The sequence below is a fragment of the Balaenoptera acutorostrata genome, chromosome 1 (genome assembly GCF_949987535.1).
Source record: "Balaenoptera acutorostrata chromosome 1, mBalAcu1.1, whole genome shotgun sequence".
Classification (NCBI taxonomy): domain Eukaryota; kingdom Metazoa; phylum Chordata; class Mammalia; order Artiodactyla; family Balaenopteridae; genus Balaenoptera; species Balaenoptera acutorostrata.
Window position 1 is genome coordinate 68416641 of NC_080064.1, and position 26392 is coordinate 68443032.

General features: G+C 37.8%; 1 protein-coding gene across 4 annotated transcripts in view; it reads left to right on the forward strand.

Moving 5' to 3' along the window:
• The window catches only part of MIGA1 (mitoguardin 1), a 92469-nt gene that overhangs the window by 32153 nt on the left and 33924 nt on the right, over positions 1–26392 (forward strand). For all 4 annotated transcript variants that reach the window (XM_007191770.2, XM_007191772.3, XM_007191771.2 and 1 more), the window contains exons 6-7: positions 829–962; positions 1705–1828. In XM_007191770.2, the coding sequence (XP_007191832.1) occupies positions 829–962; positions 1705–1828 (258 nt within the window). The remainder of the gene's footprint in view (positions 1–828; positions 963–1704; positions 1829–26392) is intronic.

Genomic DNA, 26392 nt, shown 5'->3' on the forward strand with positions numbered 1-26392 from the left:
GTTATGTGACTATAAAAATTAGCCATTATTGTTAGGACTTTTGATGAATTCATGATTTTTTTTAGAAAAATTCCAAGCACCGTATACCTTTGAGTTACATATTTTAAAAAGGGAAAACATATTAGTCATTTCTCTCTTATTGTTGGTTGACTACATCTGTAGACCTGGAATGTATTGGGATATTAAGATGCTGCTAAGAAATGATGTGAGCATAAATTTTATTCTTTAGTGCCAAAATTACAGTTACACTGTGCAATTGGTGCTAACTATGAAAAACACTTTAGACCGAAAATGATTTTGGTATTGATTTCACTTAATTAAAATTGTTCTGTTCTTGGGACTTCTCTGGTGGCGCAGTGATTAAGAATCTGCCTGCCAATACAGGGGACGCGGGTTCGATCCCTGGTCCGGGAAGATCCCACATGCTGCGGAGCCACTAAGCCCATGCACCACAACTACTGAGCCTGCGCTCTAGAGCCCACAAACCACAACTACTGAAGCCGGCGCGCCTAAAGCCCGAGCTCTGCAACAAGAGAAACCACTGCAATGAGAAGCCTGCGCACCGCAACAAAGAGTAGTCCCCACTTGATGCAACTAGAGAAAGCCCGTATGCAGCAACGAAGACCCAGTGCAACCAAATAAATTTAAAAACTTTAAAAAATTAATAAAATTGTTCTGTTCTTGGGAAATCGCAGGCAGTCCAGTGGTTAGGACTCAGCACTTTCACTGCGGGGGCCTGGGTTCAGTCCCTGGTTGGGGAACTAAGATCCTGCAAGCCGCGTGGCACGGCCAGAAAAAAAATAAAATTGTTCTGTTCTCAATTTTTAGGTATGGAATTGTTTGAAGAGGCATTGCGTCGATGGGAACAAGCTCTAACCTTTCGAAATAGACAGGCTGAGGACGAAGCCTGTAGTTCCATTAAATTGGGTGCAGGAGATGCCATTGCAGAAGAAAGTATAGATGTAAGGATGATTTATTTGGGAGTGGTCTTCATAATATTGGAAGAGTTGAACTATATATAATGTTGATTCAGTGTACTTGATTTCTGTGGCATTTAATAGAACTTTTTTTTTCTCCCTTGGGATTGTGTGGGGATATTTCTTACTGGGCTTTTCCTGTTCGGTTAGTTGTTAAACCCCAGATTTGCAATTCATCATTGTTTCCTGATTTTTCAAGAAAATAAAGAATTAAGCAGATATAATGTCTATAGGAATTTTTTAAAAGTCTGTTTTGTGCTTTGGGTTTAACTAAGTGCCATTATATTCATAAAAATCCCACAGAGTTAGAGCTAGACTCATCTAGGTTAGTGATTCTCAAATTTGAGCATGCATCAGAAGCCTCTGAAAGGCTTGCTAAAAAATAGATTTGGGGGTCCCACCTTTAGGGTTTCTAATTCATTTCTAATTTGCAATTCTAACAAGTTCCCAGGTAATACTGATGCTGCTGGTTCAGGGACCTTACTTTGAGAACCTTACTTTGATATCTAGTCCAACTCCTTAATTTTACAGATTACGAAATGGAGGGGATTTTATCTGAGGCACAGCTAGAACCCAGGCCTCCTGACTTCTATCACAGTATTCTCACCACCCAACAGTATTTTTTTATATCCCTCACTTTTCTGCCTTTCATTTAAAAGTGGAAAGCGTTTAGAATTTTAACATTAGAATCTAATATTTGCTGTGTGTACTTTTTCTCTCCTTATAGGATATTATTAGTACTGAATTTATCCATAAACTTGAAGCTCTGCTGCAAAGAGCATATCGTCTCCAAGAGGAGTTTGAAGCTACCCTAGGGGCATCTGATCCTAATTCCCTTGCTAATGATATGGGTAAGGTGGTTATTTTATATGGTTTTTATGAAATGTGTGATTTTATTCTTTTCTATTCTTGGAATCATTGGCTTAAGTATATTAATATGGTTACATACTTTTTAGAAAATAGCCAAGAGAAAAAGAGTACTATCATATTTATTGGTTTTTTCTTTCAGTTTAACTTTTCAAGTGAACTTTTTGACATAAATTCAAGTACTTACCATAGATAGGATTGTAACATTATTTTAAAATTACATTCTAAGTGAAAGAATCCCAGTTAAAGTGTTAGAGGGAGGAGAAAAATAATAATATAAAAATGGGACAGAGACACACTACCTCAGAAACGGGCACGTAGCTCACGACTTACATTTAAAGTATTTTAAGTCATTCTATTTCTTGCCCCCATTTCAGTTGCAGGCTACATTTTGATGTAAGTAGTCAATACATACGTTAATATATACCATTACCTTTGTTTCCTACTTTAAAGAAAAAAGAACTTTGAAGAGACTTCTTCAGTGAAGTCTTCCAAGGAAAGAATGATTAAAATTGCTTCCGGGAGTTCCCTGGTGGCTTAGTGGTTAGGATCCTGGGCTTTCACTGCGATGGCCTGGGCTGGTTGGTGAACTGAGATCCTGGAAGCTGCCCAGCGCGGCCAAAAAAAGCTTCCTTGACTTCAGTAAATCATCCAAAGAATGAAATAAAATAAGATTACATTATATATATATTTTTTGTTGAAAGTAATTTAAATTTTTTTATTTGAGGAGGATTTCTTTTTCTAATAAAGAAAAAATTGTTAAGGCTTGTTGAGTTTTTCCACATTTATTTCTGAACATGAAGTACTGAAAGTGGCTGCATTTTGAGATGTTTACATATTTATATATTTTGAATTTAGGTAAAAGATTTCACTTGTATTAGAATTATGAATTTCTGTCTGTATGTTACAGTGAGGGTTATGTGAAACCTCTCCCTTAATTTCAGTCTTTGCTTTTTCATACTGTTACTATCACCAATAATTATTCATTAGACTTGAATGAATAGTTTTTTAATAGTTTCTCTGCTTTTGGCATAGGTATAATATTTTGACATGGAGATTCAGACCAGAAGAAAAGTAGACAGTATTCATGTCAACAAATAGAATTTGTCAAAGGTTTCTATTTATATATTTTTTTACACAACTTCTTTTGTAACTTATTAGAATCGCATTTATGATAGTAAGTAGGAAAAAGAACAGAGAAGCATTTTTGTAAATGAATTTTTACTGGAGTATAGTTGCTTTACAATGTTGTGTTAGTTTCTACTGTACAGCAGAAATGAATCGGCTATACATATACATATATCCTCTCTGTTTTGGATTTCCTTCCCCTTTAGGTCACCCCAGTGCATTAAGTAGAGTTCCCTGTGCTATACAATATGTTCTCATTAGTTATCTATTTTATACATAGTATCAATAGTGTATATGTGTCAATCCCAATCTCCTAATTCCTCCCCCCTCCCAGAAGCATTTTTAAAAGAAGTCAAATGTAAAAATGGGAATGGAACAACTAGAAGAGATAGCAAAGTGGTTAAGTAGCAAAGAAAGCCACAGAGAAAAAGAAGTAGGAAAAAATTATAAATATAAGGAAGGAAGAGGAAAAGGGCCTGAGACTTTTATTCTTTTATTCTAGGAATGGAGGATTTGCCCTCACTGTTCTAATCTTCTGCTTGCAGTTTCTGTCTAGCCTCATGATAAGGATCATGTAGATGTGTAGTTCTTGTACTTGTTAGTCTTCTAATATGCATCTCGGATTTCGTTCTGTTTGGCATGCCCAGAGTTTCTTTTTTCTACTGTCCATAGAGGTTGGTGGAAACCATCTCTGATTTCTTCAGTTTATTAGGTAATAAAGGTTTTTTGGGTATTGCCCAGAGGGTCTGCTTTGGGTTTACATTGCATCTGGACAAGAAGACCCCTGGGCAGATGGCTTAATTTCTGGGGCCTTCAAGTTGTTTCTGAGGAAATTGTTGTTAATTTGGAACTCTAAAATGGGTAAGATTTCTAGAGTGGGACTCATCATCAATCTATCCATTTGGTTAGCTTAGGTTTGTAATAAGTTCCTGACCCCACCCATGTCTTAACCTGAGCTGTCAGTGGCTACTAGGCTGGCTGGCTTTTCCCCGCAGCCTAGCAGTGCCTTGGCCTGTTATTGCCCTGGAGATTCCAGTTGACATGAAGCTGTTAGATTTTGTTCCTTCTTGGGAATTATTTGGATGTTCTTCTATATCGCAAGTTTCCATTTTGGAACTTCTGGATTCAAAGAGCTGAATCTATGGCCAGGACTCTAGTAGGGAAGTAGTTCTGTTATATCTGTGATTTGATATTAATCAAAATTGCTTAGAAGTCGGTTAACTCTCCTCATTCTCTAAATCCAAATTCATTTTACACATTTAATGTATATTAATGAGAGGCAACTTATAATTAGTAGTCATAAATAAAGAGAGGTTAACAAATGCCTTCAGAGGCTCAGGGGTGAATTTAAACCAAGTATTGATCTGACTTCAGTGAATACTTTATTGTTTTGGAATTTGCTTTGTCTTATTTGATAAAATCAAATTTTTTCTCCTAAGATTTTGATAGGTTTTCAAGGTTGGAAGATTTTTTAGCAGTCATCTAAGTGTTCTCCTTTCCCCATGGACTTAATATTTGACAGCTACCATTGTTTGCATGTCACCACGTTCCAGGGCCTTTGCTAAGGCCCATAGTTTCTTCTCTGAGTCAGGCACAATTCTAAGTAAAAATTATGTCACTTAATCCTTACAACTTTTATGAGGTAAGTATAGTTATCCTCATTTTTCAGACGGGGAGAGAGGTACAGAAGTATTAAATCACTTCCCCAGAGCTACATAGCTATTAAGTGACAGAACTTAGATTTGGGCCCAGGCGGCTGGCTTTGGAGTCCATAAACCACCGTGCTGTATTGCCTCACCACTTACAAGACAGACATGTTCTCTGAATGGGAGGATTGACTGTGAACTCTTTGTGGCAAAGTTCCCTGTAAGAAATGTCTTGGAGCAGGTAGTCTGGAATCCCCACAGCTGCTGAAGTAAGGAACCTTATTTCTGGTGGTGGTATCATTTATTTAGTGTGGATCTTCCTTTCCTTTAAATTTTTTCTTCCTCCATATCTATCTGGGGATCTGCAATGAACTCATGCATCTTTCCTCCTCTCTCAGGCCCTCTAGGCAGTCTAGACAGACTTCGCGCATTTTATTTTTTTTTAAATATTTATTTATTTATTTATTTGGCTGCGTCGGGTCTTAGTTGCAGCACACGGGATCTTCGTTGCAGCATGTGGGATCTTCTGTTGCGGCGCGTGGCCTTCAGAGCGCAGGCTCAGTATCTGCGGCACATGGGCTCTCTAGTTGTGGCGTGTGGGCTCTAGAGTGCACAGGCTTAGTTGCCCCATGGCATGTGTGATCTTAGTTCCCCGACCAGGGATCGAACCTGCGTCCCCTGCATTGGAAGGCAGATTCTTAACCACTGGACCACCAGGGAAGTCCCTCACGCATTTTATAGAAGGGAGTTATCAAGGTTTAATCCAGGAACTGAAGACGTGAACTGCTGTATTTACCTGAGGGAATAGGGAGAGAGGGCCCAACTGTGCCAGCTGAATTTAGTGTAGCGCTTTAATGGGTTACTCTGGTGGATTACCTTTTGGCCTATATCTGCATAATAGCTAAAAGTACAAACTCAAGATTCAGACTAACTGGGTTCAAATTCTGTCTTCACCATGTATTAGCTGTGTAACTATAAAACTTGTCTAAGCCTCAGCTTCTTCATCTAAAAAATGGGCATGTAGTACCTATTTAACAAAGTAATTATGAGAATTAAATTATATTGACAAATATAAAGTCTAGGGAACAGGGTAACAATGTTTATTAGGTTGGAGTTTGGAACTTCTCTGGAACTCTCTGAGGAAGACCATCATTTTTACCTCTAGGATATTAGGCTGTGGTTTGATAGGACCTACCTGATCCTACATTGGCCAATTTCAAGATATTCTTTAAAATTTCTGGTCTGGTGATACCTTTTCCATGTTTTCCAGTGAGGCTGTTATTTTCTTCCTGTCATTTTTTTTTTTGGGGGGGGCCACTCCACGTGGCTTGATTGAACCCACGCCCTCAGCAGTGAAAGTGCGGAGTCCTAACCACTCGACCGCCAGGGAATTCCCTCTTCCTGTCATTTTTAATGGGCCTTTAGGAAGGAGAAGTAGATGATTTTTAAAAAATTTTTTATTTATTTATTTATTTATTTTGGCTGTGCTGGATCTTCATTGCGGCACACAGGCTTCTCTAATTGCAGTGCGAGGATTTCTCTAGTTGTAGCGTGCGGGCTCAGTAGTTGTGGTGCACCAGCTTAGTTGTGGTATGTGGGATCTTAGTTCCCCAACCAGGGGTCTAACCTGGGCCCCCTGCATTGAGTTAAGAACGTGGAGTCTTAACCACTGGACCACCAGGGAAGTCTGGAGAAGTAGATGCTTGTGCTCTGTCATCCTGAACTAGAAATTCTGGACATTATAATTACAGAGCCTAAGGACTACATTAACTTGTAACATTGCTAATGTAGAGCTAATGGTTAACTAAAACTTTTAAGTTCTTTGTTGTTATTGTTAGATATTATTATTAAGCCACATCTTCCTTCATTTGTTCCTGTGCAGTTGTGTTTTTGGACCCAAGGTTTAGATGTTATGTTTATTATTCCTACTAAATTGTCATTTCTCAGTCATCATTCTGAATTAAGATAGTTTTAGATTTTGATTTGATATCCCTTTTAGCTTTCTATCACTTTCTGGTTTGTTCAGTTTGGTCTAGTTGGTCATCAGTGCTCTCATTGAAACCATTAACAAAAAATGCTTAAAGGAAAACTTATTTCCCTCTACTTACAATTTCTGACACCAAATGAGTGGATTTTCCACACCAAGCAATTCTCCGGTTCTCCTTGGACACCAACTGGGTATCCTGCAATTTAATTCAATTCGAACACTAACTACCCAGAGTTAGCACAGATTCCACAGGTAAAGGGCTCATCTCACAAGGCTGTCCCCCCTCATATGCCAGTCGCAAATCCAGGCCTCCCATGCTTCTGACCAACTGTCTGTAAATCAGGTTCCCACCACTCCCTCCTTGGGCTTCATAATTTACTAGAATGGCTCACAGAATTCCGGGAAACACTTTTCTTACTATTACTGGTTTTTTATGAAAGATATAACTTAGCAACAGTCAAATGGAAGAGGTGCATAGGGCATGGTATGGGGAATGGGTGTAGAACTTTCATACCCCCTCCAGACAACATTCTCCCGGCACCGGGATGTGTTCACCAACCTGGAGCTCTCTAAACCCTACAGTTTAGTGTTCTTATGTAGATTCCATTATGTAGGCATGATTGATTAAATCACAGGGCTATTGGTGATTAACTTAATCCCCAGCCTCTCTCCCTTCAGGGGTCAGGGTTGGAGTTGAAAGTTCCAACTTTCTAATCAGAGGGTTTGTTCCCTTGGCAACCATTCCCCATCCTCCAAGAGTCACCTCATCAACATAAACTCAGGTATAGTTGAAAGAGGCTTATTATGAATAGCAAAAGATACTCCTCTCACCCCCATCACTCAGGAAATTTCAAGAGTTTTAGAAGCTCTGTGCCAGGAACCATGATAAATATATATTACTTATTATTATATCACGATACCATATTTTAAAGTGGACAGGGCCAGAGTCAAAGATCTGAGGCATGACTTTCAAGTAGCCTTAGCAACTTGTGCAATAACCTATAAATTCAACTGTTTCTACTTTCACATTTTTTTCGTCTTGATCATGGGAGACTTTATTATATATCATGCCAAAATATGTGTGTATTTATGTACTTAACTAGTTAATTTAAGAAAATATTATATGGAATTTTTTTGAAAAAGATTTAATATCAATTCACATTATTTGGAAATATTGTCAGTGCTGAGCTTTTTTGCAGATAGGTATTTGCCATCAAGTATTCATGGCTGGTTTACACTCACTTGCAAATAAATCATTTTAGTTTTGAAAGGCACATGTGTCAGGTTTTATTGACTATAAGAGCCTCAGCAAAACTTATTTCTCTAATTTTGGAATTCAATATATAAACGGGGGCTCTACTTAATTTTGCATTCATTTGTACTGTTTATAGTAAGTAGTAAGTAGTTTGCCAAGTTAACATTGTGGACTATAGGAGGACAGTTTAAATCCTCCTCAGCATAATTCTTTTAGTATGTTTAAAATCTTCTTAGAGTTTTTCTTTTTTGATAACAATGTGTTTGTTGAAAGTAAATTATATCGATCCTCTTTAGCAGATCCAAAAATATTTTTGACTTGTCAGTATTGTGAGTTATTTGGTTAGTTTAGGTAGGTGAAGTTAATAACAGAGTTTAAAAAATGTATGATTCTCGCGCACCGCAACCAAGAGTAGCCCCCACTCGCTGCAACTAGAGAAAGCCCGCGCGCAGCAGCAAAGACCCAACGCAGCCAAAAGTAAATAATAGATGAATTAATTAAAAAAAATCATCATAGCGTTTCTTTAAAAAAAAAAATTATTGTTCATAGTAGAAACCACATTCTGACCACCTTCATAAAACTGTTACATCCACTCTTTCTTGTGTATTTTAACTCTTCAAATTCTTTGTTTAAAAAATATTAAGGGCAGCCACAAAATTAGTGACCTCAGTAATTTGTCAATCTTTTGAGTCTCAGAAGGGGCAACTATGTAAAGATCCACAGACCATTTAATACGTTTCCCTTTAATACAATCTTAAAATGATTAAATTTCATGTGGACACATAAAACATTTTCACAGCACAAAAAAGGCAACGACATTGTCCTATAAATTATCCTTATTGTAGTTTTAATTTTTTATTAATTAGAGCCTTTCCTATTTTTGAGAAATAATTAGGCCAACCTTGAAAAAAATCCGTATACTTCTGTGTTTTTAGTTTCCAACAGTTTTTTAATTTATGCATAATATATTCACATGTAATAGAAAAGTTGTCTTTTTATTTGCTTAACTGGACAATGCCAAAAAGCTATTCTGCATGTTTTGTCACAAAAGAGATTTTGTTTTTATCAGAAATTAATATTTTATATTTGTCTATGCCTTTTTAAAATTAACAGAGACATTATTGATACCTTCTAAACTAAAAGCAAAATCAGAATTTCTGGTAAACAAACCATAAAGATCATTAAAATAAAGCAACCGTAATGAAAGCTGTGACAAGTGGCATTTAACTTTAACTTGCTCTACAGATATTTTAAATGTTCAACATCCAGTAAGTAGTTTGGGAAGAATCTGGAACGGGAAATGAATAACAAATTGAAGCTTTTAAAAAATAAGTCTACTGTTTAATCAATGACTTATGAAAATAATTGAAAATTTAAAAATTGAAGTATTATTCAGAAGCTTAAAAGCTTTGGTTACAGCATCTTGTTACATACCTTCCAATAAAGATTACAACACAATTAAATCCAAAAAAAAAAAAAATGTATGATTCTAACACTGGATTGTGGTGATAGTTGCACAACTCTATACATTTACTAAAATTCATTGAATTGTACAGTTAAAATGGTGAAGTTTTATGGTTTGTAAGTTATACTTCAATAAAGCTGTTAAAAATACAGTGTGATTCTGTTAAGCTAATTTTAAGTAATTTTTTGTGAATTTGAAAAAGTGCAAAATAGCATTTCATACTAAAAATCTTAAATAATGCAAATGTCAAAAAAAATTTTTTTTAATTCATTAAGAATCTGTTAGTTTCAAAGCTCACGGACACGGTGAATTACAAATTGTGTTTACCCAAGGTGGTGCCACTTCAGCTGGTAACCAGAAATACTGAGTATCCTATGTCAGTATCCAGTGAACCACAGTATTGTTCACATGCATGGGAACTTCTGCAAATGGTTTTGGTGATTATTGTGCTGTTGATTTTACTTTTATTGTTAACTTTAGAATGTTTTTTATATTCTGTAATATAATCATCCAAGTGGTCATTAAATTAAATGTGATAAAGAAGCTCAAATAACTGCTGACACTTCTGCTGTTAATTTAGTACAGAGCATCCTGGAAATATTGGAACTAATGCTAAGAAAATAAAAGAGCAGAATTGAAGCAGGAGCCCTTATATTTAAAAAATGACAGAAACCTCTGGCAACCTGACTCTAAAGTCACAACTCTAATGCACCCCTAAGCCAAGTTATCATCTGTGTTGAAATAGGAAATATTTTTGATATCTGGGAAGGAAGTGATAGTGATACAAAAAACTTTACTACAAATACTTAGTGTTTTTAAAACATTCTTAAAAACAGACCGTATTATAGTCATTTATTGTGCTTTGAAACTATGCTTGAGAAAAGAAATATAGTACAATAGTTGTATGTCAGCATTTCTTTACATTTATTCCTATAGGAAAGTAGCTTTGAATTAGGCAGGGTTTGAATTATGTTTTTTTTTTTTTTTAAAGGTCAAGTGTTTTTTTTTTTAATTTATTTATGGCTGTGTTGTGTCTTCGTTTCTGCGCGAGGGCTTTCTCTAGTTGTGGCAAGCGGGGTTCACTCTTCATCGCGGTGCGCGGGCCTCTCACTATCGCGGCCTCTCTTGTTGCGGAGCACAGGCTCCAGACGCGCAGGCTCAGTAATTGTGGCTCACGGGCCCAGTTGCTCCGCGGCATGTGGGATCTTCCCAGACCAGGGCTCGAACCCGTGTCCCCTGCATTGACAGGCAGATTCTCAACCACTGCGCCACCAGGGAAGCCCTTGAATTATGTTTTAAGGCATGAATTCCTTGTATAAAATGTAACCACCCTGTATTCTCTAATTCATCTTTTGTCATGTTCTGTACTGATATCTCCTTAATCATTATGAATTAATGAATCATCACTGGGTATAGTTCTGTATTTTCTCTTACACAGCAAAAAGTTTACTTCTGGCTTAAGCAAAAGTTATTTGTTCTATTCTGATTATTAAATAAGATAAAGATTTTAGTTCTCTAATTAAAAAAAAAATCATTTCCCTTCACTTACAAGAGGCCACTTACTGTTAAATGCAAGGTGTTGAAGTCACTAGAGGGCAGCACACTTCATCTGCATGTGGGACGCCTATGACTCATAAATGCCCTTCCGTGCTGTTTGTAGCACTGGGAGTTAAATTTAGGTCACCACTCTTTTTCTGGCGTGTTTCGTATACACCTGCTACTGTAACTCAGAGTGAGACAGAGTCAGGAGGGTATGCACAGAGACTTGAAATAATATTGCTGTACATTTCCATTTGTGTTCAATTTCTTCTAGCTAACAGCATGTAGAAGTGTTACATTTATTTGTAGTTTCTGTTTTTCAGATAGTTGTTAAATTATAATTGTTAAATGATAATTTTGTTATCGTACTGATAATTTTTGAAGACCCAACCAAAAGACTGCAATATGTTTTCAGTTGTAAACAGTATAGCTTAGTGGTTAAGAATATGGGCTTTGGAGTTAAACAAACATGGGTTCAAATCCTGGCTCTACCACTTTTACTAGCTATGAAACCTAAGCAAGCCTTGACCTTTCTTAGATTCATCTTTTTCATCTGTAAGCTGGAGGACTATATTAGGATCAGCTTCATAGAATTGTGAAGATGAGATGAGATAACATGTATATCGTATTTTAGCATAGGTACATGGTAAACACTTGTTACCCATTCATATATATTCTGGCATTTTTATGAGGCCTGTTCTAAGACTGTTTAAAAACTACATGGTTTATCACCATAGAATCCACCTAACCGATCTCCCACTCATATCACTCTGTCTACTCAAGTGGCAGACACTCTCCTGAATTGTGTACTTATCATTTTCTTTGAAGTTCTTCTTTTAGTTTGACTCCTATGAAATTTCCAGTATTTGATCATATTTGCCCTATGAAACAGGCAATAAGATTAAATGCCATTGACTTATCATCCCTGTATGTATTCTTGTTCAATTTATACATTTGACTCTTTCTTTTTTTAAATTTATTTATTTTTGGCTCTAGGCGTGCAGGCTTCAGTAGCTGTGGCACACGGCTTCAGTAGCTGTGGCACATGGCTTCAGTAGCTGTGGCACATGGCCTCAGTAGTTGTGGCTCACGGGCTCTAGAGTGCAGGCTCGGTAGTTGTGGCGCACGGGTTTGTTGCTCCACGGCATGTGGGATCTTCCCAGACCAGGGCTTGAACCCGTGTCCCCCGCATTAGCAGGTGGACTCCCAACCACTGCACCACCAGGGAAGCCCACATTTGACTCTTTCTTAACCTGTTAGAAGATTAATCTTAAAATATGAATTTTGTGTCCTGGTTGTTCTTTTAATTATTGCACTTTCGGTTCAGTCATGTTGTTGGTTGTAGCAGAAATGAACTCATTTCCACTACTCTGGACTTTTATGTTACATGTGGTATCTTTTCAAAGTGTGTGTTCTTTCTGATACTGATGGAAATTTTCTTTGTAATTAGTTCTCTGAATAAATCTTTTTGAATAGGCTCTTATTTTAAAAAAACGCATGGTTACGGGTAGATGCTATCACATGTTCATAACTTGTTTTACAATGATATTGTTCAGTTATGCTCCAGACAGCATTTATTTGTTTCTGGAAATTTATTTTTCTCATATTTTAGTAGTAACATAAGTTTGCATTTCCTGAAACAAGGTATTTAAGCCATGTTCAAAGTTATTTATTTGGGAAAGTAAGAAAAGATGCTTTTTATAAATCTACTTTTTCTCTGCATTAGAAAAGAAAACTGCCATCTGAAGGACAAATACTTTGTGGAAGTATTTATTTTAGATGTAGCTAAGATTTTTGACTTTACTTGATCCTTGGTCTTGCCATATGCGTAGGAGGAAAACAAAAAATGATAGTGGATATACTCCTTGCCAGCACATCCAGTAATCTAGTAAGTTCTGTCAATTCTGCCTCCATAATATAGCTGTCGTTTGTTCCCCTTTCTCTGCACCCTCATTATATTTTGCTGGGATTTAATAATCCCCTAATAGGGTTCCTACCTCCAGCCTCTCTCCCCACTGGTAAATCTGTACCTTGTTTCTGGAGTTATCTTTGTGATGCAGAGCTCTCATCTTGTCACTCCCAGGTTCTCAGACCACTTTTCTGACCTGTTTGCTTTACTGTTTCACATATATTCCAGCCAGACTAGGTCTCTTCCAAAACTGAAATTCTTCTCTAAGATTTTAGTTTTATAATCAACTCCAGGTTTTTAGTAAAGTTTCAGTGTTTTTCTTTTGCCATTTTTTTGCTGATGCTATTCCTTTGTATAATTCAACATGCTTTGAATCATTTTTTTCTGCCTGTTGTGGAAGCAGTCAGGAGCTGATTTTTTAAATGTATATTATTACTCTTTTTTTTAACAAAAAAAAAACATTTGGATAACTAGTTGCCTCAGTACCATTCATTGAATGATGTATCCTGTTCTTACTGATTTGAGATGCCCCCTGTCATATGTCAAGTTGTCTTATATGTGTGTCTTTTCTGGACTCTCTGTTTTGTTCTGTTTGTCTGTTTCTGCATTGGTTTCTAGTGTCTTAATTACTGTAGCTTTATAAAATTTTATAATGAATCTTGACACCTGACAGGGTGAGTCCATTCACTGTGTTCTGTTTTTTTTAAGTTCTTTAATTAATTTATTTTTGGCTGCATTGGGTCTGTTGCAGTATGTGGGCTTCTCATTGAGGTGGCTTCTCTTGTTGCGGAGCACGGGCTCTAGGCACGCGGGCTTCAGTAGTTGCAGCACACGGGCTCAGTAGTTGTGGCTCGTGGGCTCTAGAGCGCAGGCTCTATAGTTGTGGCGCACGGGCTTAGTTGCTCCGCCACATGTGGGATCTTCCCGGACCAGGGATTGAACCCGTGTCTCCTGCATTGGCAGGCAGATTCTTAACCACTGCACCACCGGGGAAGTCCGCACTGTGATTGCTTTGGCTATTTTTAGCCCTTTGCTTTTCCATGTGAAGTTTAGGACAGCTTGTCAAGTTTCATGAAAGCCCCTCTTGAGATTTTGATTATTGCTTTGCATTTTTAGGTCGGCTTGTGGGAGAATTTATATCTTCATAATATTAATGTTTTCATCTACAAACATGATATGGCTCTCCATTTACTTAAGTCTTTTATGTCTTTCATAGTTTTTTATAGTTTTCTCCACAGAGGTCTTATATATCTTCATTCCTAAGTCCTTTATAGTTTTGTTGTCATTGTACATGGTATATTTTCTAAATTTATTTTCTAATTTTTTATTGCTGGTATCTAAAATGTTGTTGATATTTGCATTTGAATATTATCAACAACTCTTATTAACTCTTAGTTCTGCCACCAGTAATTTGTCATAGATTCTTTTTTTTTTTTAATATTGATTGATTGATTGACTGATTTGGTTGCACCGGGTCTTAGTTGCGGCACGTGGGGTCTTCGTTGCCACACATGGGATCTTTAGTTGTGGCCTGCGGACTTCTTAGTTGCGGCATGCAGACTCTTAGTTGCAGCATGCGGACTTCTTAGTTGCAGCATGTGGACTTCTTAGTTGCAGCATGCAGACTCTCAGTTGCGGCATGCATATGGGATCTAGTTCTCCAACCAGGGATTGAACCCGGACTCCCTGCATTGGGAACATGGAGTCTTACCCACTGGACCACCAGGGAAGTCCCTGTCATGGGTTCTTTTGGAATTTTTATCTAGACCACGTATCTATGAATGATAACCTGTTTATTTTTCTTTCTTTCTTTCCAACCCTTATGCTTTTTTCCGACCTTTATGTGTTCTTTTCTTTCCTTCTTTTTTTCCCCCCATCTTACTGCTCTGGATAGATTCTTAGAGTCTTTTTGCCTCTGAAGAGAGCTGTGTAGAAAGGAGGACCATGAGTTAGCTGGCCCACTACACAGAATCAAAGACTGTGCCCCTATTGCTGTAGGCTCCCAGTTAGGTACAAGAGTGTTGATGTAGGGACTCGTGAATACTGCTAAGGTGAATTAAAGCTTAAAAGTCACCTTGCAAATATTTATTTAACTGTTTATTGTATGCCTTATGTGTGATGACGTGCAGATGAAATAAGGACTAAAGTGCCTGTTTTCAGGTTACTTGTGGTCTGATTGGTCAATTAAGACTTTTAGGAAGCAGTTAGAATACCATATAGATTAGTATAAACCTCAATACTGAGCTATTTTGTAGAACTCAGAGCTTAAGCTCCCTCTACAAAGCAGAAGATCCTTCTTTTAACTTTTCGTTCCCACCTCCATTCTTTCCCGTACTTCCCAACTGAAGTGCCCTCAGTCTGTTTAAGAGCCTAAGGTAAGGGTTTGGGGCATTTGGTTATCTTTGGTTATCTGCTGCTGTTTTTGCTGAATATCTATGAAATTCATTTGGAGATTCATGATTATCAGGTAAGGAGATAATATTTACAGTAGTGTCTTCTGCATGATTTTATTATTTTTTCCTTAATAAGTAAATAATTTTGTAAATGTTGAAAAGTGGCTGTAGGGAATTCCCTGGCGGTCCAGTAGTTAGGACTCTGTGCTTCCACTGCTGGGGCCCTGGGTTCGATACCTGATTGGGAAGCAAGGCACATGGTGCAGCCAAAAAAAGAAAAAAAAGACAAAGAAAAGAAAAGTGGTTGTAAATGGGTAGTAGATTCACAAATGTTTGTTTTAGTATTTTGATTCAAAATATGCACTTATGCTATATATAATTTTTGTACATATCAAGTATTACACAATAAAAATATATATATTTTTCATATTAAACAGAAATTTATGTTATTTGAATTATTTTGGAAAAAATAAGACTTTAGTTGGTCACAACAACTAACACCAAGGAATGGTGTTATATTTTAGGAGACTTTTCTTATCATCATATCATGCAGAGTATACATCATTACGCAGTTTGGTAGTTTATTTCTGTAACAGTGCATTCAGGAATTAAGATTATTTTTTACTCGCTTTGGTTAGATTATTAGGGCAGGACCAGATTGCTGAATTTAATACCAGTGTAAAAATAAACCTGATTAATGACAAATGAAGCTTGCTTACAATTTCTTGGGCATATTATTTAGTTGATATGGTTTACAACAGATAAAGTTTAATCTATACTTTAGATTTCTTTTAAAATTAATTGGGCTTTGTAGTTTGTATGCTTATATTTTCTCTCTTTTTTAAGATTGAAGTATAGTTGATTTACAATGTTGTGTTAATTACTTCTGTACAGCAAAGTGACTCAGTTATACATATATATATATATATATGTTTTATATATATGGTTTATCATAGGATATTGAATATAGTTCCCTGTGCCATACAGTAGGACCTTGTTTATCCATTCTATATATACTGGTTTGCATCTGCTAATCCCAAACTCCCAGTCCATCCCTCTCCCACCCCCTGCCCCCTTGGCAACCACCAGTCTGTTCTCTGTGTCTGTGATTCTGTTTCTGTTTCATAGATAGGTTCATTTGTGTCATATTTTAGATTCCACATATAAGTGATATCATATGATATTTGTCTTTCTCTTTCTGACTTGCTTCACTTAGTGTGATAATCTCTAGTTGCATCCATGTTGTTGTATGCTTACATATTCTGTAAAGAATAGTATGTGTTTGCAATAACCATGTTAGCAGGCAACTCTGAAGCCATAAGTTTGATAAATGTTGTTTTTTTGGCTGAAGCAAAGGACTTTGAAATTCTTTTATAATGATGTGTAGGAACAAATTTAGCCCTTAAAAACAAACCAAGAATTTTTGTAGCTTAACAGCATCGCTTTGCATATTTCAGATATGTGTTTAGGCCTCTTTATAATCTATTTTTTGAACAGAATGAACTCAGAATCTTAGGCCTGGAATATTTATTTAGCAAACATTTGATTTCCTGGTATATGTCAAACATGATATAAGGCACTGGAGAGACAAGAATGAAGAAGATTTCACTCCTGCTTTTAGAGTCTAGTTTTGGAGATAGGCATTAAAAAATTTTATAGCACAGTGAAGTAAGTGCTGTAATAATGTGTTTAGAAGGTGCTGTGGAGGTGTCACACAAAGAAAAGTGTGACACTTGAAGAAAGACAGTCCACCAGGAACGTGAGAAAAGAGCATTCCCAGTGGAGGGAATAACATGGATCAAGGTGTAGAGTGGAGCCTGTTTAGGGAACTATAAGTTGTTTGATATGTCTTGGGAACACAGTATATGTAGGAGAGTGGTGGGAAATGAATCTAAAAAGGTGGGCAGGAGATAAATCTTGAAGGTCTTTGTTTTATACCTTAGGCAACAGGGAGCCACTGAGAATTATAAGAAGTCATAATCAAATTTACTTGTTTGCAGGAGATTGTGGAAACATTGACTGGTACAGTTTAAATATTTTATCCATCTTTCTTTCTGCTCACTTATGCATAGGATTTCAGGGGAAATTAGAGATTTTTCCAGCCTAGTACTGACTGCACAAATTCTCTGTCAAAGAACAGGAAAAGCTGTAAAGTGGGACCTCCCGACCGCTAGAGAGACGTTTTTCTTCTCTTTTGGTAAGCAGCCAGATAGAACATTTAGCGATATTGAAAGAGCGCAGCAGCAAGAGGAAATAACCTCAACCTATCATCTTATGTCAAACGTCAGACAGCCCAGAGTTGACACTCTATGACCTTGTCCTTTTCCTTTCCTGCAGAATCACTGTGGTCAGAGGATAAACTCCCTGAGGGTTTATTTTTAGGGAGTGACGTGAATTACAGGCCTAACTTGTATACTCAGACCTCTAAATATACAGACTGCAAATTGCAGAACATATGAGAAATTTGCCCTGTAATTTCCTCTCACGCATTAAGGTTCATAATCTTAATTTCAAAGTGTTTAACAAAACTACAAAATGAAGTGTAAGTGGTGTTATATATGCAAGTCAAAATCGGTTCAGAGATGAAAGCAGTATAATGAAAATTGCTGGGGTGCCACACACAAGGGAAATTCCTGCTTCTTGCCTTTGCCTTTTTTGTATTAGAGTTATATCTTATCCACTTGGATTTCTAAGTACAGGACCTGCACTAGCCCATCCAAGGCCTTTGTTTGATTTAGATAAAGGCCCATGTAGCCTCTTGGGAAGGGCACGTTTGTGATAAGAAAAAGGTTCAACTTCTTCCAGGAAGATGTAGGCCTAAGATGTGGGCTGGAGTCCTGCCCCCACTTGTCCCATCGGCCAGGGGCCTTTGTGTAATGTGCAGAGTGACCAGCGGTTCTAGTGGCCCCATTAAAGTCGCCATAACTGCAGACCTACCCTTAATTACTTTTTGCCCTTTGGGTAATCCAGTTACTTCTTTCTTCTCCTAAAAAAGGTATAAAGTGCTGTTACTCCTTTCTCTTTCCTTCTATTACTTGTTTTGCATTGGCAGCTGTATTTCCCAGTTAGGAATCACAGTTGTTATGTTGGCCAATCATGGCATATAAGAAGTTTTGATAAACAGGGAAAGCCACCGACAACTGTTGTGGAACTATTGTTTTGAGTAGTGACATAGTATCCGGCTGTTTTGTGCATGTACTATTTCACATAGGCAAACTTGTGTAAGTTATAACATATCAAGAATTGATCAGATAGCCTTTCTTTTGCTCCAGTGGATTTCATTGCTACTCTTTTCAATATTAAGGTACATTGAGGGAAAAATCAAGAAAATATCATGTTAGCTCACTCAGTTCTTTCACTTTCTGAAATTATGGGTTTCTTGATTCCAGTTTTATTTTAATTGACATATAGCACTGTGTAAGTTTACGGTGTACAGCATAATGATTTGACTTACATACATCATGAAATGTTTACCACAATAAGTTTAGTGAACATCCATCATCTCATATAGATACAAAATTAAAGAAATAGGGAAAGGAGATTGGTTCAAGATGGCAAGTAGAAGGACATGCACTCATCCCTCTTGCAAGAGCACCGGAATCACAGCTAACTGCTGAACAGTCATCAACAGGAACACACTGGAACTCACCAAAAAAGACACCCCACATCCACAGACAAAGGAGAAACCACAATGAGATGGAAAGAGGGGCACAATCACAATAAAATCAAATCCCATAACTGCTGGTTGGGTGACTCACAAACTGGAGAACACTTATATCACAGAAGTCCACCCACTGGAATTAAGGTTCTGAGCCCCATGTCAGGATTCCCAACCTGGGGATCCAGCCACAGGAGGAGGAGTTCCCAGAGAATCAGACTTTGAAGGCTAGCGGGATTAGATTGCAGGACGTCGATAGGTCCGGGGGAAACAGAGACTCCACTCTTGGAGGGCACACACAAAGTAGTGTGCGATCAGGACCCGGGGAAAGGAGGAGTGGCCCCATAGGAGACTGAGCCAGACCTACCTGCTAGTGTTGGAGGGTCTCCTGCAGAGACAGGGTGGCGGTGGCTCACCGTGGGGACAAGGACACTGACAGCAGAAGTTCTGGGAAGTACTCCTTGGTGTGAGCCCTCTCAGAGTCTGCCATTAGCCCCACCAAAGGGTCTGTAGGCTCCAGTGCTGGGTCACCTCAGGCTAAACAACCAACAGGGAGGGAACGCAGCCCCACCCATCAGCAGACAAGTGGATTAAAGTTTTACTGAGCTCTGTCCACTAGAGCAACACCCAGACCTACCCACCACCAGTCGCTCCCATCAAGAAGCTTGCACAGGCTTCCCTAGTGGTGCAGTGGTTGAGAGTCTGCCTGCCAATGCAGGGGACACGGGTTCGAGCCCTGGTCTAGGAAGATCCCACATGCCGCGGAGCAACTGGGCCCGTGAGCCACAATTACTGAGCCTGCGCGTCTGGAGCCTGTGCTCCGCAACAAGAGAGGCCGCGATGGTGAGAGGCCCGCACACCGCAGTGAGGAGTGACCCCCACTTGCCGCAACTAGAGAAAGCCCTCGCACAGAAAGGAACACCCAACACAGCCATAAATAAATAAATAAATAAATAAATTTAAAAAATTAAAAAAATTAAAAGATGTTTGAAATAAGAAATTGGAGCTTTTTTAAAAAAAAAAAAAAGAAGCTTGCACAAACCTCTTAGATAGCCTCATCCACCAGAGGGCAGACAGCAGAAGCAAGAAGAACTACAATTCTGCAGCCTGTGGAATGAAAACCACATTCACAGAAAGATAGACAAAATGGAAAGGCAGAGGACTATGTACCAGATGAAGGAACAATATAAAACCCCAGAAAAACAACTACATGAAGTGGAGATAGGCAACCTTCCAGAAAAAGAATTCAGAATAATGATAGTGAAGATGATCCAGGACCTCGGAAAAAGAATGGAGGCAAAGATCGAGAAGGTGCAACAAATGTTTAACAAAGACCTAGAAGAATTAAAGAACAAACAGAGATGAACAATACAATAACTGAAATGAAAACTACACTAGAAGGAATCAATAGCAGAATAACTGAGGCAGAAGAATGGATAAATGACCTGGAAGACAGAATGGTGGAATTCACTGCCGTGGAACAGAATAAAGAAAAAAGAATGAAAGTAAATAAAGACAGCCTAAGAGACCTCTGGGACAACATTACACACACCAACATTCGCATTATATGGGTCCCAGAAGGAGAAAAGAGAGAGAAAGCACCCGAGAAAATATTTGAAGAGATTATAGTTGAAAACTTCCCTAACATGGGAAAGGAAATAGCCACCCAAGTCCAGGAAGCGCAGAGAGTCCCAGGCAGGATAAATTCAAGGAAAAACATGCCGAGACACATAGTAATCAAATTGACAAAAATTAAAGACAAGGGAGTTCCCTGGTGGCGCAGTGGTTAAGTATCCATCTGTTAATGCAGGGGACGTGGGTTCGAGCCCTGGTCCAGGAAGATCCCACATGCCGCAGAGCAACTAAGCCTGTGCACCACAACTATTGAAACCTGCACACCTAGAGCTTGTGCTCCGCAACAAGAGAAGCCACCACAATGAGAAGCCCGCGCACCGCAAAGAAGAGTAGCCCCCACTCGCTGCAACTAGAGAAAGCCAGCGTGCAGCAACGAAGACCCAATGCAGCCAAAAATAAATAAATAAATTTATTTTAAAAAAAGAAATTAAAGACAAAGTATTAAAAGCAACAAGGGAAAAACGCCAAATAACATACAAGGGAACTCCCATAAGGTTAACAGCTGATATCAGGCGAAAGGCTACAAGCCAGAAGGGAGTGGCATGACATATTTAAAGAGATGAAAGGGAAGACCTACAACCAAGATTACACGGCAAAGATCTCATTGAGATTTGATGGAGAAATCAAAAGCTTTACAGACAAGCAAAAGCTAAGATAATTCAGCACCACCAAACCAGCTCTACCATAAATGCTAAAGGAACTTCTCTTAAGTGGGAAACACAAGAGCAGAAAAGGACCTACAAAAACAAACCCAAAACAATTAAGAAAATGGTAATAGGAACATACATATCAATAATTACCTTAAATGTGAATGGATTAAATGCTTCAACCAAAAGACACAGGCTCACTGAATGGATACAAAAACAACACCCATATATATGCTGTCTACAAGAGACCCACTTCAGACTTAGGGGCACATACAGACTGAAAGTGAGGGGATGGAAAAAGTTGTTCCATGCAAATGGAAATCAAAAGAAAGCTGGAGTAGCAATTCTCATATCAGACAAAATAGACTTTAAAATAAAGACTATCACAAGAGACAAGGAAGGACACTACATAATGATCAAGGGATCAATCCAAGAAGAAGATATAACAATTGTAAATATTTATGCACCCAACATAAGAGCACCTCAATACATAAGGCAAATGCTAACAGCCATAAAAAGGGAAATCGACAGTAACACAGTCATAGTAGGGGACTTTAACACCCCACTTTCACCAATGGACAGATCATCCAAAATGAAAATAAATAAGGAAACACAAGCTTTAAATGATACATTAAACAAGATGGATTTAATTGATATTTATAGGACATTCCATCCAAAAACAACAGAATACACTTTTTTCTCAAGTGCAGATGGAACATTCTCCAGGATAGATCACATCTTGGGTCACAAATCAAGCCTTGGTAAAGTTAAGAAAATTGAAATCATATCAAGCATCTTTTCCAACCACAACGCTATGAGATTAGAAATAATTACAGGAAAATAAACATAAAAAACAAACACATGGAGGCTAAACAATACATTACTAGATAACCAAGAGATCATTGAAGAAATCAAAGAGGAAATCAAAAAACACCTAGAGACAAATGACAACAAAAACATGATGATCCAAAACCTATGGGATGCAGCAAAACCAGTTTTAAGAGGGAAGTGTATAGCAATACACTCCTAACTCAAGAAACAAGAAAAATCTCAAATAAACAATCTAAACTTACACCTAAAGAACTAAAGAAAGAAGAACAAACAAAACCTAATGTTAGTAGAAGGAAAGAAATGATAAAGATTAGAGCAGAAATAAATGAAATAGAAACAAAGAAAACAATAGGAAAGATCAATGAACTTAAAGCTGATTCTCTGAGGAGGTGAACAAAATTGATAATCCTTTAGCCAGACTCATGAAGAAAAAGAGGGAGAGGGCTCAAATCAATAAAATTAGAAATGAAAAAGGAGAAGTTAAAACGGACACCACAGAAATACAAAGCATCATAAGAGACTACTAAAAGCAACTCTACCCTAATAAAATGGACAACCTGGAAGAAATGGACAAATTTTTAGAAAGGTATAACCTTCCGAGACTGAACTAGGAAGAAACAGAAAATATGAACAGACCAATCACAAGTAATGAAATTGAAACTGTGATTAAAAATCATCTAACAAACAAATGTCCAGGACCACATAGCTTCACAGGTGAATTCTATCATAGAGAAGAGCTAACACCCATCCTTCTCAAACTCTTCCAAAAAATTGCAGAGGAAGAAACACTCCCAAACTCATTCTGTGAGGCTACCATCACCCTGATACCAAAACCAGACAAAAATACTACAAAAAAGAAAATTATAGACCAATGCCGCTGATGAATATAGATGCAAAAATCCTCAACAAAATACTAGCAAACAGAATCCAACAACACATTAAAAGGATCATATACCATGATCAAGTGGGATTTATCCCAGGGATGCAAGGATTCTTCAATATACACAAATCAATCAATGTGATACACCATATTAACAACTTGAAGAATAAAAACCATATGATCATCTCAATAGATACAGAAAAAGCTTTTGACAAAATTCAACACCCATTTATGATAAAAACTCTCCAGAAAGTGGGCATAGAGGGAACCTACCTCAACATAATAAAGTCCATATACAACAAACCCACAACAAACATCATTCTCAATGGTGAAAAACTGAAAGCATTTCCTCAAAGATCAGGAACAAGAGAAGAATGTCCACTCTCTCAACTGTTATTCAACGTAGTTTTGGAAGTCCTAGCCAAGGCAATCAGAGAAGAAAAATAAAAGGAATACAAATTGGAAAAGAAGTAAAACTATCACTGTTTGGAGATGACATGATAGTATACATGGATAATCCTAAAGATGCCACGAGAAAACTACTACAGCTAATCAATGGATTTGGTAAAGTTGCAGGATACAAAATTAATGCACAGAAATCTCTTGCATTCCTATACAGTAACAACAAAAGATCAGAAAGAGAAATTAAGGAAACAATCCCATTCACCGTTGCAAAGAAAAGAATAAAATACCTAGGAATAAACTGACCTAAGGAGGTAAAAGACCTGTACTCAGAAAACTGTAAGACACTGATGAAAGAAATCAAAGATGACACAAACAGATGGAGAGATATACCATGTTCTTGGATTGGAAGAATCAATATTGTGAAAATGACTATTCTACCCAAAGCAATCTACAGATTCACTGCAATCCCTATCAAATTACCAGTGGCATTTTTTGCAGAACTAGAACAAAGAAATCTTAAAATTTGTATGGAGACACAAAAGACCCTGAATAGCCAAAGCAATCTTGAGGGAAAAAAACGGAGCTGGAGGAATCAGACTCCCTGACTTAAGACTGTACTACAAAACTACAGTAATCAAGACAATATGGTACTTGCACAAAAACAGAAATATAGATCAGTGAAACAGGATAGAAAGCCCAGAGATAAATCCACGCACCTGTGGTCAACTAATCTATGACAAAGGAGGCAAGGATATACAGTGGAGAAAAGACAACCTCTTCAATAAGTGGTGCTGGGCAAACTGGACAGCTACATGTAGAAGAATGAAACTAGAACACTTCCTAACACCATACACAAAAATGAACTCAAAATGGATTAAAGACCCAAATGTAAGAGCAGACACTATAAAACTCTTAGAGGAAAACATAGGAAGAACACTCTTTGACATAAATCACAGCAAGATCTTTCTTGACCCACCTCCTAGAGTAATGGAAATATAAACAAAAATAAACAAATGGGACCTAATGAAACTTCAAAGCTTTTGCACAGCAAAGGAAACCATAAACAAGACGAGAAGACAACCCTCAGTATGGGAGAACATATCTGCAAACGAATCAACAGACAAAGGATTAATCTTCAAAATATATAAACAGCTCATGCAGCTCAATATTAAAAAAACAAACAAGCCAATCGGAAAACGAGCAGAAGACCTAAATAGACATTTCTTCAAAGAAGACATACAGATGGCCAAGAGACACATGAAAAGCTGCTCAACATCACTAATTAGAGAAATGCAAATCAAAACTACAATGAGGTATCACCTTACACCTGTTAGAATGGGCATCATCAGAAAATCTACAAACAACAAATGCTGGCGAGGGTGTGGAGAAAAGGGAACCCTCTTGCACTGTTGGTGGGAATGTAAATTGATACTATGGAGAACAGTATGGAGGTTCATTAAAAAACTAAAAATAGAACTACCGTATGACCCAGCAATCCCACTACTGGGCATATACCCAGAGAAAACCATAATTCAAAAAGACACATGCACCCCAATGTTCATTGCAGCACTATTTACAATAGCCAGATCATGGAAGCAACCTAAATGCCCATCGACAGATGAATGGATAAAGAAGATGTGGTACATATATATAATGGAATATTACTCAGCCATAAAAAGGAACAAAATTGGGTCATTTGTAGAGACGTGGATGGACCTACAGTCTGTCATACGGAGTGTAGTAAGTCAGAGAAAAACAAATATCGTATATTAACGTATATATGTGGAATCTAAAAAAATGGTACAGATGAACCAGTTTGCAAGGCAGAAATAGAGACACAGATGTAGAGAACAAACATATGGACACCAAAGGGGGAAAGCGGGGAGGGTGGTGGTGGTGGTGGGATGAATTAGGAGATTGGGATTGACATGTATACACTAATATGTATAAAATAGATAACTAATAAGAACCTGTTGTATAAAAAAATACATAAAACAATAAAATGGTGAAATAGGCAATACAAAAAAAAAGAAATACGGAAAAAAATATTTTTATTGTGATGTGAACTCTTAGGATTTACTCTCTCTTTTTTAGATTTATTTATTATTTATTTACTTTTTGGCTGTGTCACGTCGCAGTTGTGGCACGCAGGATCTTCGTTGAGGCATGCGGGATCTTTCGTTGCAGTGCACGGGCTTCTTTCTAGTTGTGGTGTGAGGGTTTTTCTGTCTCTAGTTGTGGCGTGCAGGGTCCAGAGCATGTGGGGTCTGTAGTTGTGGCATGTGGAGTCGAGAACGCCCCGGCTCTGTAGTGTGCAGCACGCAGGCTCTCTAGTTGAGGCGCACAAGCTCAGTAGTTGTGGCACGGGCTTAGTTGCCCTGCGGTATGTGGGATCTTAGTTCCCTGACCAGGGATCGAACCCATGTGCCCTGCGTTGTAAGGCAGATTCTTTACCACTGGACCACGAGGGAAGTCCCAGGATTCACTCTCCTAACAACTTTCATATATAACATCCAGTAGTGCAAATTATATTTATCATGTTTTACATTACATACCTGGAAGTTTGTACCTTTGACTACCTTCATCCAATTCCCCCTCCCCTATGTTGTTTTTGGTTTTTGTATTCCAGTTTGTTTTTTTCTCTCAAACTTTTCTGTAGTATTAAAATAAATGAGAGTAAAAAATTATCCACAGTACGGATGGAGCACATAGTCATACAGGATAAACAAAGAACAGCAGTAATTTTCTAGATTTCTTAATTATTTTAACAGATTATAGCAGATTCTGGAAAATAACTTGTCAGCAGCAGGACCTTTTCCATTTTTAATAAAACCATAAAAAAGATAAGGTTCCACGTCATATTTAAACTGCTAAAAATCATCTGGAGAATAGCTGCTGACATAGAAGTCAGATGACATTGAGACATTTGGCAGGCTTCCTCTTCTTGTTGGTGTTATAAAATTCACAGTGGACAGCCTGGATTTGAAAAGAAGAGTGGCATCTTTGGAATCTCCACTAGAATCTGCTGAAGTTAAAATAGACCTGATGCCTTCTAAGTGACAGAAAATAGAATATGCCTGGGCATGGCAAGAGTGAGACATGCAGAAAACCCACTTGGTTTGGTTTAAAGAAATAGATCCAGGCTTGAGGTTCCAAGTTCCAGAGCTGAA